We start from the raw sequence: 18926 nt of genomic DNA on the forward strand, positions 1-18926 counted from the left end.
TAGAAAAGCATAGAAAATATTTTGTAATTAGTGTATTAAAAATATACCTTAACCCTAATTAAAGAAATTGAACAGACTTATTCAAGTACAACTGGAAAATGTTCTTTATCCACAGTTTAGTTTAGTTTTTAAAGTTTTTTAGTATCAACAATAAAAACTTTCTAAAATGTTATACATCTGTTGAACTTATCAGTCAGACAACAGTTAATTAGTTTACTTTTAAACATTTTTTATGCCTTACACAATGTTAAAGTACTATGTTTATAATAAAAAAACACTATAAAAAACTAGTTTTATTTTACTCGTTGTATCAAGCTATAAAAACAGAATACTTAAATTTTAATCTTTTTTATTTCGCTACACTTAAGCAAACTATGTTCATAAAAAAATTAATTGGTAAAATAATTTTATAAAGTAAAACCCTTTAATTATCAGTTTTAAAGAAAGCAGTGGAAGCTTGGGTACTCTAATTTAGTCTTTGTATTTTTTTTATTTTACAAAAACTATATATAATTATCTACAACTAAAAATCTACAACTAGTGGTGGGTCCTGATGGGCTTGTTGCTGATCTTGGGCGCGTCTTCCGCTGATCTCCTGTCGCCCACCATGTGCCACCTCTTCCTGTACCACAACCCCCTGCCCCTGAAAGGCTGCCGCGAACCCACAGCGTACCTGTGATTATGCAGAATTTGATTCAGTAGAAAAGTTAGCGGAATTTATTATAATTAACTGCTTCACCCGTAAGGGTTATTATATTTCAAGTTGCCGTTTTGGTTAAGAAGCAGAACTGTAAAATATAATGTTTTATACTATATTAATTCAGTTAAAAAAAATTATTGAAAACAGGTTTATGAAGTTGACAAAGCTGGTGGTGCGTTGAAACTTGCAACTTTTATAAAAGATCATCTGAAGAGAAATAATGCAGCTCTTCAGGGAATAAGCCTTGTTCGTCAAGGATACGTAAAATAAAAATTTTCACTGTTTTGAAGTTCAAGGACTGGTGATTAACGTAAGGAACACAGTGTAGGCTTAACTTATAAAATATAATTAAAAATAATTTTTATAAAATTCAATTGGTCACAATTTTTTTTGTCATACTAGTGATAGCATTTTTTCTTTAAAAAGAATTATGCACCTATTTTACTTACGTGCGTATAAATAATTTTGCTATGCAGATAAAATTTTTGATGAGTAGTAAAAATGTAGTCATAATAACTGTAAATACATCTGAAATTAGTTCAAAATTTTATTTCTGGTAGTTTTTAATAAAAAATTGTAACAACAATAAACCATAGGAAGATTAGTTCAAGCAGAAATGAAAATGTACTTAAAGGCATAGGGAGGTGGGTCAAAACCTTTTCTTTACAAAAAATAACATTGGCTCTTATTATATCAAAGCTTAGAGTATATAATATAGAATAGATTTTACAGATTAAAAAAAATCAATTAACTTTTGAGATATTTAAGTTTTGTAAAAAAAAATCCGATACAACCGTATAGATTTGAAAATTTTCAAAGGCAAATTTCTCCAAATTTTTTGTGTTAAGTTAGAATTGAACTTTGAGAACCTTTGAGTTTTAGTATTTCAAACATAGTAATAAAATTAGCATTTAGAAATGCTCATACGAAAGTAAACTTCAATTTCGTTTTAAAGATTGGGTTGTAAAATACAGTTAAAAATTTATTTTGATGTTTGAAACTTCAATTTTTAGAAAATCCATACAATTCATGTATTCCAAGTACATAGCAACTGTTTGTGGTAGGCAGTTAAAAATTTTTGTGTTTATGACATTAAGTACATATTTTATAATACTTTAAATGTATGGATATAGGGTAAACACGGAGTAAATTACTACAGTGACACTAAGTAATTAAAAAAAAACACAGTAATATTAAAATATTTGAGTTTCTCAAACCTTGCAGTTAGTATTTTACTTACTTGCTGACGACCGTTTCGAAAGTACTTTAAGCAGTAATAATGAGGTTAAAATAAAAGGTCAGCTGATTTTTTTAAATTAAAATTTTTTATATACAGTAACAAAAAACAAGTTACTAATTTAATTCTTGCTACAAAAATAAACAATTAAAAAACTTTAATTAAAAATCATGCAAAAAAATGTTTACCTTAAAAAAATAAAATTAAGAAGGTTTGAAAGTAAGGAGTAAATTTTCAAGCTTAATAGTATTTTGATTTAAACATATACAAAAAAAATATTTAAATATTGTTTTTTTAATTACGACATAAATCATAAAAGTATGTTTTTTAAAATGCTTAAAACTTTTAAAGATGTAATAAAATAAAATAATTACATAAAAACCCAGATTTTAGATAACAATTTATTTAAAAAAGAACATCCTTATTTCTTTATCCATGTGATATGCATGACTTCAATAATTAGTTGATTAATTCTAGACAGAGTTTAATACAAAACTCAGTTTGAGTAATTTAAAATCAATTTGTGACACAAACAAAACTTTGTTTTAGAGAATAACTCTAATCTAAAAGCGGTACGACTTGGTTTAATTGGTTGTGTGTCATGAATGGTTACTTTTTCCAGTCTTGCTGTGTATTACTTTTTCGAAAATAATTAAATTTTCTACAAAAATAGTTGTACATACTGTGTTTAATGTAAAAAAAATATACATTTAAAACAATGTTGTTTTATAAAAACAAACATTAGATTTTTTTAATACTTAAACTTTATTTGAACAGTTTAAAGATTAGTACTTAATTTTCTATAACTAAGTTTTTTCATTATTAAGCAACAAACTTGAAACCTACAATGCGACTTAAGTAAGATTATATATCAACTTCTACAATTATTATTCATTATGCTACATTTAGAACATTAATATTGATTAACATTAATAACATTTAATAAATAAAAGAATATTAAAATTTCAACTTAAAAGACTTACATTATTTGAAAATCTATATACATATAAAAATGTATAAAAAAAGAACAACATTTTTTTTAAAAACCAACTTTACACTAACCTACAAAGATGCCTCTCAAGTTTTGGAAAAGGCTTTCCCGATAGCATCACGTGCTCATTTTCAATTATTTGTTTGTCTGGTAGTAGTCCTGTAATCATCATTATTAACTTAAAACTTTTAATTTAGCTTTTAAATATTTTTAAATAACGATTTTGTTGTCATAAGTGTTTAAATTACTTTCAGAATAGTTTTAAGATTTTATGTAACTAATATAAAGAAGATGATACGTTTCTTAGTTTCAATCACGCCTTAAAAATTAGATATACTGAAAGATAAGACTTAATATTTGTTCTCTTAAATTATTACCTGATCAAAACACTCAATAATTCGGCTTTAATAAATATATATATTAGAAAAATAAGATCTTAAAAATACTGGTACACGTGTTTCATAAGACTAGACGCCTTAATCTTCAGCCAGCTAAATTTAAAATAAAAAGCACTTTGCTAAACATAGATGCTAAAGTTATACAAAAAAACAAAAAACAGTAGATTGATTTTTGTACTGAATTTTTGTAATGCACAATATTACGTCATAATGTTTTTTTTTTGTATAACTTTTGCATCTATGTTTAGCAGAGTGCTTTTTATTTTAAATTTAGTTGGCTGAAGATTAAGGCGTCTAGTCTTATGAAACACGTGTACCAGTATTTTTAAAATCTTATTTTTCTAATAAATAATTTAAAAGCCCTTCAAGTGGGCTCAGTAGAAGGTGTTCAGTTTAAATAATAACCTTATTAAATATATATATATATATATAAAGTTTTATTTCAAGATGTAAAACTCAAAGGACTCGAGTTTCGTGCTTATTTTATTAATAAAGCCCTTAAGGTGGGCTCAGTGTGAAAGATTTGATTTATCAAGTAAAATAACTTAATTATATATATATATATATATATATATCAGGATTATTATCTCTTACAATCAACTTATCTCCATGAAAGTATTAAAAAAAAATTTATTCAGTTTACTCAATTAAAAAATTCGAAGTTTTTTGAATTGTTTATCTTTTTTACAAAAAACTAGGCGATCATAATTATTTGAAGTTGACCTGTAAAGATTAAGTTAATAAACATTTTTTATAAAATATTTCGTTAACTTAGGAATGTTTTTTTGATAGTAAGCGCTGTTTGTTAGTTCTTATACTCTTAACTAAAAATAAGCTAATTTTGAGTATGTAATTAAATATGCTTTATTTTATCTTTATATATTTGATACTAAAACAAACCTGAGCTATAACTGATTGATGTTAAAACTTTCAAAATTACTTTTTTTTGTTTATATTTACCATGTAAACTTTTAGCTTGCATATCTATAAATCTGTCCTTTTTAAAATAACAGGTTTACAACTTCAGCATTTTAAATGCTCAAATTATTTTACCTATAAGGGTTGCCACTATTATAAATAAAAAAGAACCTGCCCGAGTTACATCAAGCTAGACTGAAAAAAAAGAAACAAGAAAAAAAAAACTTTTAATCAAGTTTAAATACCTAAAACATAAAAACAAATTAAAATGTCATGATACCTAAAAAAATAAACTTTTTAATAAAATTAAAAGATTTTCTAATATAAAAACTAGCTTGAGATCTTGAAAACCATTTTCAAAAAAAAAATCAAACAAAACAGATCAAAAATAAATAAACTAGCTTGAATCATCCTGATAGCATTGCGACCCTGACTTATAAATTCCAAACTAATATGTTTCCTAACTCTATAAGCCTTATATATAGGCTTAGCGATAAAGACTAAATATTATGGATTTAATTATCTGTAAAAAGTCAAAAAGTACAGTTAAGAACTAGAACTTAACGATTGCTAAATGTTATAATTAAGATTACAAATTAATAGTTACGGGTTTAAACATAAGTATTGAAAGTTGTGGGTAAATAATTTATACTCTGCATTGTAAATAAACAGAGCAAATAAACGTAACACTTTCCTTGGGTTAAAAATGTGCTATTTATAAAACAATCAAATTTAAAATTCAAGTTTTAAAAAAGTTAAGAGATATATTCAGATTAAAAACGGGCCGGGATTTTATGATAGTAAATCATATATAGGCAACTTTCAGCTAAGTTTTAAATGAATTTACAGTACACTACCGCTTAAGTACGCAAATTGAACCCGACCAATAAGTGCGTACTTAGCACGGGTAGTGCGTATTTTTTGACGATATAGTATAATATGAAATTTAGTTGTTTGTTTTCTTTCTTGCAACTAGCCACCAAATAATTAAGCCAAATAAACAAGTCATTTATTTTAAATAACATTTAAAACATAATTCTAATTTGCAAATATTTTTAATAGATTTTAAAATGATTTATTTTTTCTATAAAAAGCTTCTACATAATTAATACATACATTTAATATAGAAAGTCAATGTCAGTCAATGATTTAAAAAAAAATATTAAGCTACATTTTGTTTTGTTAGAGGGAAAGTACCAAACTACTTTGTGTTTACCAAACATTTTCAAAACATCAATATATGTACATTTAAATTAAGTTATGACTTAACTATTTTGTATATGTAGGTTTTTTTAACTTTGTCATCTAGATTTATTTATTTTATAGCATTACAGCTCAAATATCATTATTCTTTTTACTTTTCTGCAACCACTACATAAGTATTTAGTTTGTTAACATTTAATAACAGGACTGTCTCAATCTCAGGCTACTTGGCCTACTCAGGATTACTCACCCTAGTTTAAAAGTTGTGAAAGTATCAGGCTAACTCAGCAGGTTGGCCATTCTACCTGGAAACATAAAATAATCTGGAAAAACTTGATGATTGAAAATTTAGGCAAAAAAACTGGAATTTCTTTAAGTTCTAGTATAACATCCTTTACTTTGTCTTTCTGGATAAGTGCGTACTTAAGGCGTGATGCGTACCAAAAAAAGTGCGTACTTAAGCGGTAGTATACTGTACTTAAATTAAAAGATCAAAACAACCTAAAAAAAATTTCTTGATTAAGTAAAGCTGTAGATTTATGATAAGTACTTTTTACTTATCCCTGTTTGGTCATTTATTTTATTTAAAAAATCAAGCTTAAATTTAAGTATGACCTATTAAAAAACAGCAAATTATCAAGAACACTGACCTTCTCTCTGGGCCATCAAAATGTTCGCCTTGATTTTGTAATACTCTTTTCTGCACAGACCAGTTTCGTGCTGCTCCAAAATAGAACCGTCCGATGCCACGAACTGCCCCAATATCAACACATCCTGTTTATTGTTAGTATCATTTTTAAAAAAAAGAGGAAGTAGTGAAAACTTAAGAATAGTTTCATGCCTTGTATAAGACAAAAAATCAAAATAATTTAAGTAATTTTTAACATTAAATTTGTTCAAAGTTATAAAGGTAAATTAAAACAATTGATGCAACTTTCCAAACAGAGTTTTAAAAAGCAACTTTTTAAAGATAGTTGTCATAAGCTGCAACATTTTTATTGCAGACCAGCAAACTGAACAAGTATCAAATAAATACTTTTAAAACTTATTTAAAGACACTAAAGACTTGTATAGGAAACCATGCACAATACATATAAATTTTCACCAAAAAATGTTAAACTTAAGTAATGGATAGATTAAATTTTCAAAGTGAGTTATTAATTTTTTAGACAGTACTTAGCTTTTTTATTTTTCACCAAAAAAATACTCTTCTATTTAAATTTTTAGTTTACTCTTTACAACTATTATAAGAAAACATTAAACTCACTAATAATTCATTCTAACTGATAAAAAATTCAATTTAAGTCTAAACTTATACTTTATTTATGCATTATCATTAAAAATATTATTCTTCAGTATTTTGCATTACTACTTTTGTTAGAGTGACCTGTATCTTTTGACTTAAACCCATTATCAAAATATTTTGTTTAGAAAGTCAAAGTTTCTTTTGTAAAATTTTATAAAATTAACATATTCGAACTTTTTCGTGACATAAGTACAATCGGATTTGTAATCATAAAGTAAGTAATTGAAATTATTTATCACCATGCGAATTAAAAAAGTTTTTATGATATTTGTCAATATTGCTCTTAAAGTACTTTTGAGTTAAATTTTATATACCTGGCTACTTAATGTATTACACTTTCTATTGATACTTATCATTACAACTATTATTATTATTATTATTATTGTTATTTGGGTTTATTAGTAAATATTTTTAAAATTGATAAATTTTTGAAATTATTTAGACAAGAATATAATTTAATATCAAAAAAAAATTGAAGAAAATCAGGAACTTTGTAAAGTATTTCATGTTACTTAACTCTTAGAACTTTTAAATAAAGTTGTAAATAATAGTTTTAATAATCAAATTCAGATACAACTGGAAAACGATTAAGTAGCATATCGCGCTATTACAATATACTTAACTATATATGATGGTACACTATTAGTTGATGTTCATGAAATATTAAAGAACAAAATATTTCATGTTTGAGTAAAAATTAAATGTAGCAACAAATAGTTTGAGCTCATAGATAAAGATACTTTTTGCTCCTTTAGATCACTTTATTTTTTTTAAATTCACTTTCAGCTATTTGTTTTTTTATTATGCAAAAAATACAGATTTGCATGTTTGCAAAAACACTAAAGTTTTGCTTTCATATTGTTTTTATATTCTTTCAATAATGTTAAAACTCATTCAAAAACAGTTTCAAACTAAATACAAAGTAGACTTCGCTTTGATAAACGAAGTCTACTAAAACGTAGCTACTCTTTACAGCAAGGTTTAAAAAGCTAACCACTACAGTTGCTGCCATTTTGTGTTAAAATTTTTAAATCGGCCACTGATCGAAAGCATGTTTAGCTGAATTTCTTGTACAGTTATCATATGTAATTTTACAATACTTAAAGTATATTACTATACGTACACAAAGGGTTATATAAAGTTTTAATTACTTTAATTTCTTTTCAGCTCTATTGAAATGTACCAAAAATGTAGAGTTTTAAAATTACAGATGAAAAAACAAACCAAATTTTGTTTTATTAATCTTTTTCTTGTATGTACAGAAAAAATTAAAATATTTTATTTATAAATTTATATAACATATACCTCCTGTTATAACACTAAAACAACTAAAGTATGAGTTTAATATTCCTCATTTTAAGTTTGAAATATAATTGTTTTTGAATATAAATTAAGCATAAAACGAAAAAGGTTTAGAAAGCTATTACTTTAATTCTGAAAACTTTTATTCTAATAGGAATTTCGGGCTATAGTATAATTTATTTTTTTTTAAGATTTACGTATATTGAGTTTAAACAAAATTTTATTTCTTTCGTTCATTTTAGTGTCTTATTGGGTTGCGCGTTCTATGAGGAGCCTACTAAACTAACCAACTTTGAGTCCTTGGTCTCAAAATGTATATTTTCAACTTTATTAAATGGAAATAATTTTGATAGCTAAGATAAAAAATACAAATAACAGATTACTTTTTTAAAACCCCACCATGCCCTTAACTAATAATATATTAACATCAAAATATAATTATAAAGAAAAGATGAGTGGAAATTTTACAACCTGTTTTCACAAACAAACCTTCAACAGGACATTATATATCTAAGTTATAAAACACTCAGAGGAATGTATTTATATCACCTCTTAAAGTAAACTAATTTTGTAAAAACTATCTAATTTTAAAAAACAAAACTATTTTAAAACTACTTCAGGGTTGCTATTTTTCAAAGCAAAAAGCCTAAGTTGCTAAAGTAATATAAGGTTTTTTTAATTAAATAAAAACGTACTATTTCATTACATATTTCTTTAATTTTTTTTAATAAATCACTAGCAGTCATAACTATACACATTATGCTTATAAACCATAAAAAATTATCAAATAAGTTTAAGTGCGACAATTTTTAGATATCATGAAACACTCCGTAGCATAGATGTCATTTGGCTACAATTTTGTTGCAGGGCTGTTATAAATGAAGCTTTGTTATACGAAAACTTTTTTATTTTTGCTTTTGACTATTCAATACTAGAAGCATGGAATCTAAAGGTAAAAACATTGCACTTACCAGCTCTACACTTAAGTAAAATTAAAGTATTGAAACTATGGTCTGTGAAAATAGCAAACGGCTAATTTAAGTGCTAAGCTTATTGTATGAAATTAAATTATATTGACCAAATAAAATATACTTTATTATGAATAATAAAAAACCTCAGAAGTAACTTGCAAGTTTCTTGATGATATAGGACAAGTTGCTGGTGTTTTAACCATACTATCCGTAGTCGACTCAGTAGATTGTATACCTTTAATCTGGATAAGTTTAAATAATAAAGTTACAAAACTTATAACTTGGTCCATGAAAAACATAAAGTTTTGTAAATTATATTTTTTAATTACTAGTGTTCTTTTTTACAAATCTATTACTTTATTTAATTCTCACAAAAACAACTCCTTTAATTTAGTAAACCAAGTTTTTCAAAGTTAGTCTTAATTAGAATGATTGCATTTTTATTTGTGTGAGAAGACCTTACAATGTTGAAGAGACTTAGAGCAAACAGTCTTTTTCTACTTACTGCAGGGTTGCCACTCGTTTTTTCATTTTTTTTTCCAGGTTTTCCATATTTCTTCCAGGTTTTTAAAAGTACACATTTTGGGTCTATTTTTAGTTTTAAGTTAATTTCTATTTAAGAAACTGTGTTAAATAGTATAAAAATATTTAAAAGATACTGTTAATTTACTTTAAATGTGTTTTTTATAAAAAATTTTTTTGATGATAACAAAAAATTTTAATTATATGATAGATTTTTTGTGTCAAATCAAAATTTTACAACTGAAAATATTAAAATTATTAAAAATTCCAGGTTTTTCCAAGTTTTTTGATCAAAATTTCAGGTTTTTTCAAAAAATTTCAAATTTCAGGTTTTTCCAGGTTATTTTAGCCTAAATTGTCAAATTCCAGGTTTTTTTTAGGTTTCCAGGTAAAGTGGCAACCCTTTTACTGAATCAAAAATTTTAATGAGGTCAATGAGAACAATATACAAATGCATGTTCTGTTTATTACATTTCTCTAGTAGTTGTAAATAACACAAGAGCAACCATCTAAAATGTTAGTTGTGTTTCTAATTGATTTAAAATTGAAATCGGGGTAAAGCAAGATTCCAATTCTGCTTGGAGTTATTTTTTCTATGCTCTTTTGCATGCTTCTGAATCATCAACTATTGTAGAATAAGTGAACTGTAGCACATTTTGTATATTTGAATTAAGCTCAATACAGGAAGTGATGGTCATCTCAACTTCTCACGTTTAGAGCAACACAAAAGCTGAAGAGTTTTATACTACGTGATCTTGTTTTTGCTTTCACACTTGTAGCTCACTCTGCACGAGATGTTTAGATACTAGTGAGTTAGTTTGTGTCAGAAGGTCATGAATTCGGCTTTACAGAAGCTAAAGTTCTAAGCTAAGGGTCAATTTCTTCGATCAAAATTATATACCTTGGCTCAAATGTTGCACCAAGAAAAAATGTTGCCAAAGTCAATAGTCTACTGTTCCTGTGAATGTAGTGATTTGCTAACCTGTGGCAAAATGTGGACTTTGTAGTAGGAACAAGAAAAAAAATCAACATCTTCTACCTACAACGCCTCCGTTGTATCCTTAGATTTGGATGAAAACAATGTATTAAAACGAGGAGATGCTTAAACGTACTGGTCATACCACAATGTAAATTACTCTCAGTCAGTGTAATCTTAGCTGGTTTGGTAATGTTCGACAACAAGTTCTAAAGTCTCCGTTGTATAGCAAGTTGGTTGTTGGCAAACTCAACAGCAGTTGTCCAAAACTTAAAAATTACAAAAATTTTAAGACAAAAAAAAGAAAATAAACTTTATTTTTTGTTTTCAATAAACAAATATTTCAACTTTATTTTTTTATTCTTTATTTATTCAAAACTATTTACTACAGAACTTTGTAAATATCGCAAGGAACATTTTCTGAAAGTTTAAGGTATCTATCTAAGAAAACAAAGAAGAAAGATTTTTAGTAAAATTATTTTTTTTGGCCAATTTATTTTGTGCCTTTCATAAGGAACCTATTGTTGCCTCCGACTTTGACCTGCTACATGTTAAATATTATTTTGAATTTTTCAATCTGTAAAAACTAACTGATAGCCTCGTTGAAACTCTATAAAATGATATAAAATTGTAAAAAAAGTGTTTTGTATTTTTTGCACGATTTCAATACTATAATATATATATATGTATAAATTGTAGGTTAGATTTAGTAGATTTTATTATAATTTTAAACACTTACTCAAATGATACAAGGAAAAGTTTGTTTTTTTTCAACAGTTTTAGCCTACTTATAATTCAAAAATACTGTATAGAAGTTATTCAGAAAGTTTTATTTAATAGCTTTAGTAAATGTGTTCTTTTTTTGTTGAAACTTTAAAATCATAAAACTAAACGTTGAAAACAAAGTTAAAAATATTAATTTCATACAAACTTTCATTCCCTATATCTATTTAAACACGGTTTGGGTTCGCTGTGGCCCATTGAGTAGGAGCAGGACGCAGGGCAGTATCAAGAAGTTCACTAAAACTATAAAACACCTTAGGTTATATGGAAATCAATCATTGAAAAACTTTTTTATAGTATACAACAAACCTATGTAATCATATACTAAACACAAAGAAAACTAAAAACACAACAAAATACAACATATTTAATAAATAAATATGCATTTCAAAGTAAGTAAAACGTGGTAATTAGATCAGCTCAGTTACATCATAAGAGTGGTTGTAAACACATGATCTTTAAGTTTTAAATTAGAATTTAGTCAGAAAATGTGTTACTGTCTCTCTGACTTGTACAACAGCTACATTTTTTTAAACTATCTTATATAGCTAACTGAAATTGCAAATAGTAAAAGTGAATTAAAAATGCAAAACAAAAAGAAAAATCACACGTCAAGTAAAATTTAATGCATGCAGCAATATTAACTTTTAAATATAATATTTAATAAGTTTAAATAAATTACTAACTTTGAAATCAATAAACATAAACTTTCTGCTATAACATAAAAAAAAAACTTTGATTGAATTCTATAGAAAACTTTAAATTAAATATGTTGGTAAAATCTAGCAGAAAAAAAGTTTATTTTTTATTTTTAAGAAACTTTCTAAACAATACTAAATTTAAATACATATAACCTATATTTATATAAACTAAAATAGTAATAAAAGTTTTTTAATAAATATAATGTATTTCATAAAACTTTAGTAAACATAAAATAAAGTTTTCAGAGTCAAAATATAATTTTAAAGGTTTACAAAGGTTAAGTACACCTTTGTTTTATTACATAACACCTTTTCATTTTGTAAACTTTCAGAAAAAAAAGTAAGTGAATATAAAGTGCACAATAGTAGACATTTTAAATAAATAATTAGTAATTATACACAAGTAATAACAAGCAAAACAAAAAGTTCTACCAAAAATACATATTCAAGAAGCATAGAAGTTTTTCTAAACTTTAAAAAAAAACTCGTACTATGTTCTGTTTTAATTTAATTCAAGTACCAAACTTGAAGTTTAAAACATTGAAAAATTAAAACATATAATTTTGTACTTTGTATTAAACTAAGTGTATACAACAATAAGAATTAGAATGTATTACTTGTTGTTTAGTTACTATGTTTAACAAAACTATACAATTCTACTTAACAAACTCACACGAATTAAGTTTTCCTCTTCTGTTTGAATAACTGTTGAAAAATTTGATTTATGTCTTATGTCAAAAAATATTAATACTACTTTTTACAGCTGAACATTTTAATTTAAAACACTTTTCTTTGCAATGGCAAAAAAATCACTAAATACTTATTTAACAACAAAAATAGTTAAATGTATAAAATTACTTCCTTTAAGGATTTTAACAGGTTATTATGACCAGCAAAAATTAAAGAACCACAATGAAACTTTTAGAACAAAACTTTTAGTGAACTGAATTTAGTAATAAACTACAACTTAAAATAAGAATTAGTTTAATTACAACATTAAATAAATAAAAACCGAAAAAAGAAGAAAACTTTATAGTAGTTATATAAAAAAAAAGCATAAGATAACTGCAGGTATTTTAACAAACTCAGTATTACAGTAGATCAATATATTACAGATTTGCCACTTTTGAAGTCAAAAAAACTGCCTTAAACCATCTTAAACTTCCCTGAGTCATCCTGAGTTTATTTTTCAAACCCTTAATTTCTTTTTGCCTCTGGCGCAAACTACTTATACATCATGTTCATTTTTCTTCTTATTAATTAAAAGGAAGGCTGAATGTGTATGCTTCTGCATTAGATATTCATTAAACTTATAAGAAATACTGTTTTCAGAGATTTAATTATTAAAGTCCAAATCAATTAAGATTATTTTCAAAAAAGAGGAAAACTTTATGAAACCATGTTAAATTAATACATAACAGAAATTAGTTAGATTTTTTTTTTGAAATTTTATTTAACTAACCTTAAATTTACCACAAAGTCTATTATAAATCTAATTACTAACTCACTTGCATAAATATACTCAAATCATGATGAATTATAATTCTATATTTAAAACCAAAACTAAAGGTTATTTCTAAGAATAGTTAAAAACTAATCTCGAGTCTAAAAAAATTAAATCAACATTTCATTCAAAATCATTAAAAATAATGTTCTTCAACAAAATTGATTATACTAAATAGCAAAATATTGAAACTGGAGCAATTAATTCTTATTCTAGATCTAGAAAAAATCTGCTATGAGGTTTTTTTAAAACCTTGAAACTATCTGCTGATTATTATAAAAGATCAAAACTGTCCTGAGTCATCCTGAGTTTTAAAAAAAATCAAAATTTCCTGAGTTCACTGATTACTCTGAATATGTAGAAAAATAAAAATAAAAACAAATAATAAGTAAAACAAAATAAGAGACAAGTAAGACAAAACATTTATAACAACTTATAAAAATTAGACTTTTAAACGTACTGCTGCTTGAATAAATTAGATGTAAACATTTATAAATCTAATCTTTATAAGCTTTGTCTAGCTTGTTGCTTATTTTATTTTGCTTATTGTTTGCTTTTGTTTTTATTTTTGTATATATGCTTATTTTCATTGTATTATAAAAAAATTTATAAATATGTAATTATAAACTGTTAATATATCTCTAATTAACTATTCTTACTTTTATTAATTGAGGACTTTCTGATGAAACCTATAGCTACTTACTTATACAAAACTTTTTTTTTTAATTAGTTGCTAACATAAGTAGTTGATAATGGTTAGCCGAAATATATTTCATTTGTTTGCTCAATAAAAATTTTTTGAATGAATCTTGTCTTTAGTTTTTGTTTAATATCTGTAGCAGTAAAAAGTTATTAAAACTTAATAATTTGAGGCAAAAAAGTCAGCCTGAATATTAAAAAAATAGTTTGAGTTGACATGAGTTAGTAAGAAAACTGAAAAAATAAGAGCTAAAACTGAAAATAAAGTGTAAATACAGTTTAAATATTACATTATTTAAATGTTTTAAAATTTAAACCACGTAAAAAGCTCATCAGTTTAAACTAAAATTCTGAAAAACGTTTATGTGATTCATGAAACACAGATATTACTTAAAAGATTAGTTAAAATAATGTTATGTAAAAAAAATTAAACAAAATAAATCTTTATTTTAACAAGAAACCAATTTAAAATATTTGTCTTCAAGTTAAAATTAAGAGAATAATTTAGTTATGAATTATTGAAATTGAAACTTCTAGATAAACTAGAGATAAAAATTAATTAGATTTAGATAATCATGCATATCTGAGGTTTAATTAATTTTATTTTTATTGGTTGTTTTAAGATTAAGAGCCGTTAAACTGTTAATAATTAAAATCTAATAAGTCTGATACATATTTGGTGTTGTTGTGTTGTATTGAAAATTTAAATTCTAATTATTTTTGTAATTGAAAGCCAGAAAAAAGAGTAAATGTAATAAAAATTTAGTTATCCAGTCCTTTTTTTTGCAGAGCCTTGAAAGTGTTATAAGTAAACAGTACTTTATTGAAATGGTCAGTTGTTAAAATGTGCAAAGCTAAAAACTATTGTAATTTAGAATTTATCAACCTATGAGATAACAATCAGAAACTTTAAAAGAATGTGAGCTTTAGTTATGAAAATTTTTTTAGGTTTGGCTTGAAGGCATTTTTTATGTTTCTCTTAGTTTTTAAAACAGTAGCTTCATAACACTAAAATTAGGGACAATTTAAGAATTAAGTTTTGAAAAGTAGTTTTTGAAGTGTTTATACAAATATTTTATAATACATCATAATTCTTAAACTGCATTACATATTTTAACAACTGATTACTTGTAATAAAGTAGTATTTACTTATAGAACTTACATTAAAAAACTCAACCAAGTTGTAATTATACCTGATTTTATTTTTATCACAACTTATTTTTATTTTTTATTTACTAAACTACAACTTAACTTTAATCTAAATTTGCAAAACAACACAACAGCACTAAAATTGTATCAGACTTTATGTTGAAATATTTTTTATTCAGCGATTGTCAACCTAAGCTTACGCCGCTTCACCTAGAAAGACCTTTGGAGCTTTTTTAATGTCAGACTTTTTTATATTTTTACTTATTTTCCTTTAAAAAGCTCTCAATATTAAAACAACCAACAAAAAAAGAATAATCTAAACCTCAGATGTGCATGATTATTAGGAATTAATCCTATATCCCAATTTTTATAAAACTTACAACTTATTTACCACTTAATACTTATCAATTTAGCCTAAAAATAATTATTTTATTTTGTTTTTGAATTAAAAACTAGGGGTGCATGACTGTTCAAATTCAGACAATTTAAATTCCGACAATTAAAACTCTTATGCTATTACAATTAAAAGCTAAAATAGTAATGTATATTTGTCAAATGTAAAAAAATACATATGTAGGTCCTATTAATATCTACAAGCCATTTTTTTCTTTTTGCAAAACATTAAATACTTTTTGAGATATGGCTTAAATAAAATAAAAAACATAGTTATTTTTAGTAGTTTTAAAATATCTTGAAAAATATTTAAGATTTTGCAAAAATGATAAAAAAGTGGCTAGTAGATATTAATAAGACCTACATATGTATTTTTTATTTTGTTTAATTTTTTTATAATTATTGAGATATAGTCTTTCAAATATTCTTTTAAGAATTTGAATTGTCTGAATTTAAGTTGTCCGAATTTGAATTGTCATGTAACCAAAAATTAGTTTTAGTTTAATTTTTACTTTTTTTACATACTAGAACTTTAAATAATCTTTTAGGTAACATCTATTTTTCATGACTCACAAATTAATTTTTTCAGAACTATAATTAAAGCAAAAGCTTTTTGAGCAAAACACTGTTTAATAAAAAGTATTTATTCTCCTTGTAAAAGTAGAGATCTTTGATTGTTGTTTTTTTAAAACAACAAATTTTAAATGTATTTAAATGTAATTAAAATGTCAAAATATTAACAGGGTGTAGTAAAAACAAAACTAAAAAAAAATCAGTCAAAAAAACTAGCTTGATATTTACTAAAAATATTGCTTAAGATTTGCTTAAGATTTTCAAAAAAAAATTTCAAATGAGTCGAAGTCAGTCTTAGTTTTTTTTTTTTTTAATTGTTTGAGCTATCCTGAGAAGCCCTGGTGTTGGCAACTAGTATTCTACCAGATTTAAATTCAGATCCAGCCATAGTTTGCCAAGAACTGAATCTAAGCAGATATCGATCTGAATAAAAGATTCAAATTTAGTCCCAAATAGATTTTGATTTAAAATAGGGTCCCGTTAGATTCCAGTTGGATCTCAATTTTGATTTAAGATTAGAATCAAGCAAAACTTTATTTAAACTAAGAACCAAATCTTAAATCTAAACCAGGGTTTCCAAAAGCGTTTAATCTTAGCAAGTCAGGAAGAGATATTCTGCAAAAGGGTGGGTCTTAATTAGCATGATACCAAAAGGGGTAATTAGAAACATTTCAGAGAAATTCAAGACTTAAATTTGATATTCTGAGGTTTGTAATGAGTTCAAATTCATCATTCTTCAATCATTTGAAAAAGGGCATTTATTAAAAATAATTTGTAAAATATGATACAAACTGAGGTCCAACTAGAATCAGATAAGACCTTATATGATCAAGATCTGGTTAAAACCAGTTTATTTTCTTTGAAAATTTATATTTGCGTTAGATTTAACAGCAGGATTTGGGAAATCAAGCATTAGGATTTGGTAAACCACTTGTGGCAACCTTGTATTTAAGTATTATTGGTTTTATATCAAGAAAAGGGCATACTTGTATTTGACAAGACATTAAAAGGTATTCGTGGTGTGTGACTCGATAACCAAAAGGTTTTTTCATGAACCAGGTCAAAGGACCAAATATTTTAAGAGTATTTTTTGTTCTTCAAACTTAAAGACTAACAGAAAAAAGTAGATAAGAGTTATATTTTAAAGAATGGCTGTACTTAAGTCACAGTTTATCTTAAACTATCAATAAAATATAGAACTAATCCAAGTTTAAGGAAATACAATTAAATTAACATAACAAAAATCTAGCAATAGTTAGCATTGGTTAATCAAAACTATTGTAAAGATTAACTACATAAAACTAATCTAGATGAGGTAGCTGGTTAATTCAAAATGTTGTATTTATTACATATGATTGAAAAACAGTAGATGAACAAGCTTACTTTCTTTGAAAGTTCTTTGATGACATAGTGCACGACTGTAACCTTGTCTTAAAACACTTTGAGAAGCCTTGAGTAATGTTATCATTGGTATTACTATAATAAACTGAAATGTTCAATAAACTATAAAAGCTTATATAGCTTAAAATGTAGTAATAAAAACAATAAAATTTAAGTTATGAAGCATAAAGGTAAAACTGTGTAAAATTTAACAAGCATGAAATTTGAAAGTTTCAAGAAAAAAATCGACTAAGGGGATTTTTCAAAACTAACTTTGGAATTCTGATGAAACAGGACCAAAACGACTTAACCATTAACAAAAAATGTAAAGGTTACAAATCGTTAGTGCTTGTATTAAAAACTTACTTTGTTTAGAGCAGGGGTCGGCAAGCAGTCGGCAATACAAATCGTTAGTGCTTGCACAAAAAATATAAATTGTTTTATAACAAACTTTCGTTTAGAGCAGGGGTCGGCAAGCAGTCGGTGCTCGCGGGCCAAATTCCAAGTTTTCAAAATCTTTGCGGGCCGCAGTTTTAGTTTTAGTGGCATTAAAATAATCTTTTGATTTTAGTTTTATTCACACTGAAAAACAACTTACTTTTATTAAGTCTTTTTAGCTACACAAAAAATGGCCATTTAATCATACATGTTTATTTTTTTTATTTACATTGACTAATATACTTAAGCCTTAAAAGACTTTGTATTATTTTAATAACTTAATCGTTTAAGTTTACTTAACTCATGTAAAGTAAACTTTAAGTTTATTCAATGTTATTATTATTTTACTTCCACCTTAACTCTCTAAAAAACCGCGCTTGAAAAACACTTATTTATAATTTTTTTATACTATAAACCATTTTTTTATATTTTTAAAAGCATTAACTTTTGAAAACATTTTTCGCGTTTTTAGTAGTTTGCTTGCACTTTAAAAAAATATCAGAAACTACTTAAATAAATAAAACTAGTTCCTATTTCTATCGTAATAGTTATTAAACATATTTTCTAACACAATTAAAGCTCAAAAACTTTAATAAAATAGCTTTTTAGTAGTTCATTAGTCTTTTACATGGTTGACAGTGACACTTTAAAAGCGAAAATGTGTGAAATGTATTAAACTAGCCAAAGTTTATTCAAAGTTGAAAATGTAAAAGATTACTGTTAATCAAGCTTAAATACCCAACTAAAATAACATCATGACAAAAAAGTACATTAAATTTTAG

The 18926-nt window shown here is 25.2% G+C and overlaps 1 protein-coding gene across 1 annotated transcript; it reads right to left on the reverse strand.

Moving 5' to 3' along the window:
* Positions 1–280: 280 nt before the first annotated feature.
* On the reverse strand, positions 281–17817 carry LOC145844168 (large ribosomal subunit protein mL66-like). Its single transcript, XM_082951536.1, has 6 exons — positions 17710–17817; positions 12682–12713; positions 9170–9268; positions 6098–6221; positions 3000–3087; positions 281–673 (listed from the first exon to the last, which is right to left on the reverse strand). The coding sequence occupies exons 1-6, from the start codon at positions 17792–17794 to the stop codon at positions 538–540; spliced, it is 564 nt and encodes a 187-aa protein (XP_082807662.1). The 5' UTR covers positions 17795–17817; the 3' UTR covers positions 281–537.
* Between the last annotated feature and the right edge of the window lie 1109 nt (positions 17818–18926).

Source organism: Thalia democratica, chromosome 9 (assembly GCF_965202585.1).
Source record: "Thalia democratica chromosome 9, ktThaDemo2.hap1.1, whole genome shotgun sequence".
Lineage (NCBI taxonomy): Eukaryota > Metazoa > Chordata > Thaliacea > Salpida > Salpidae > Thalia > Thalia democratica.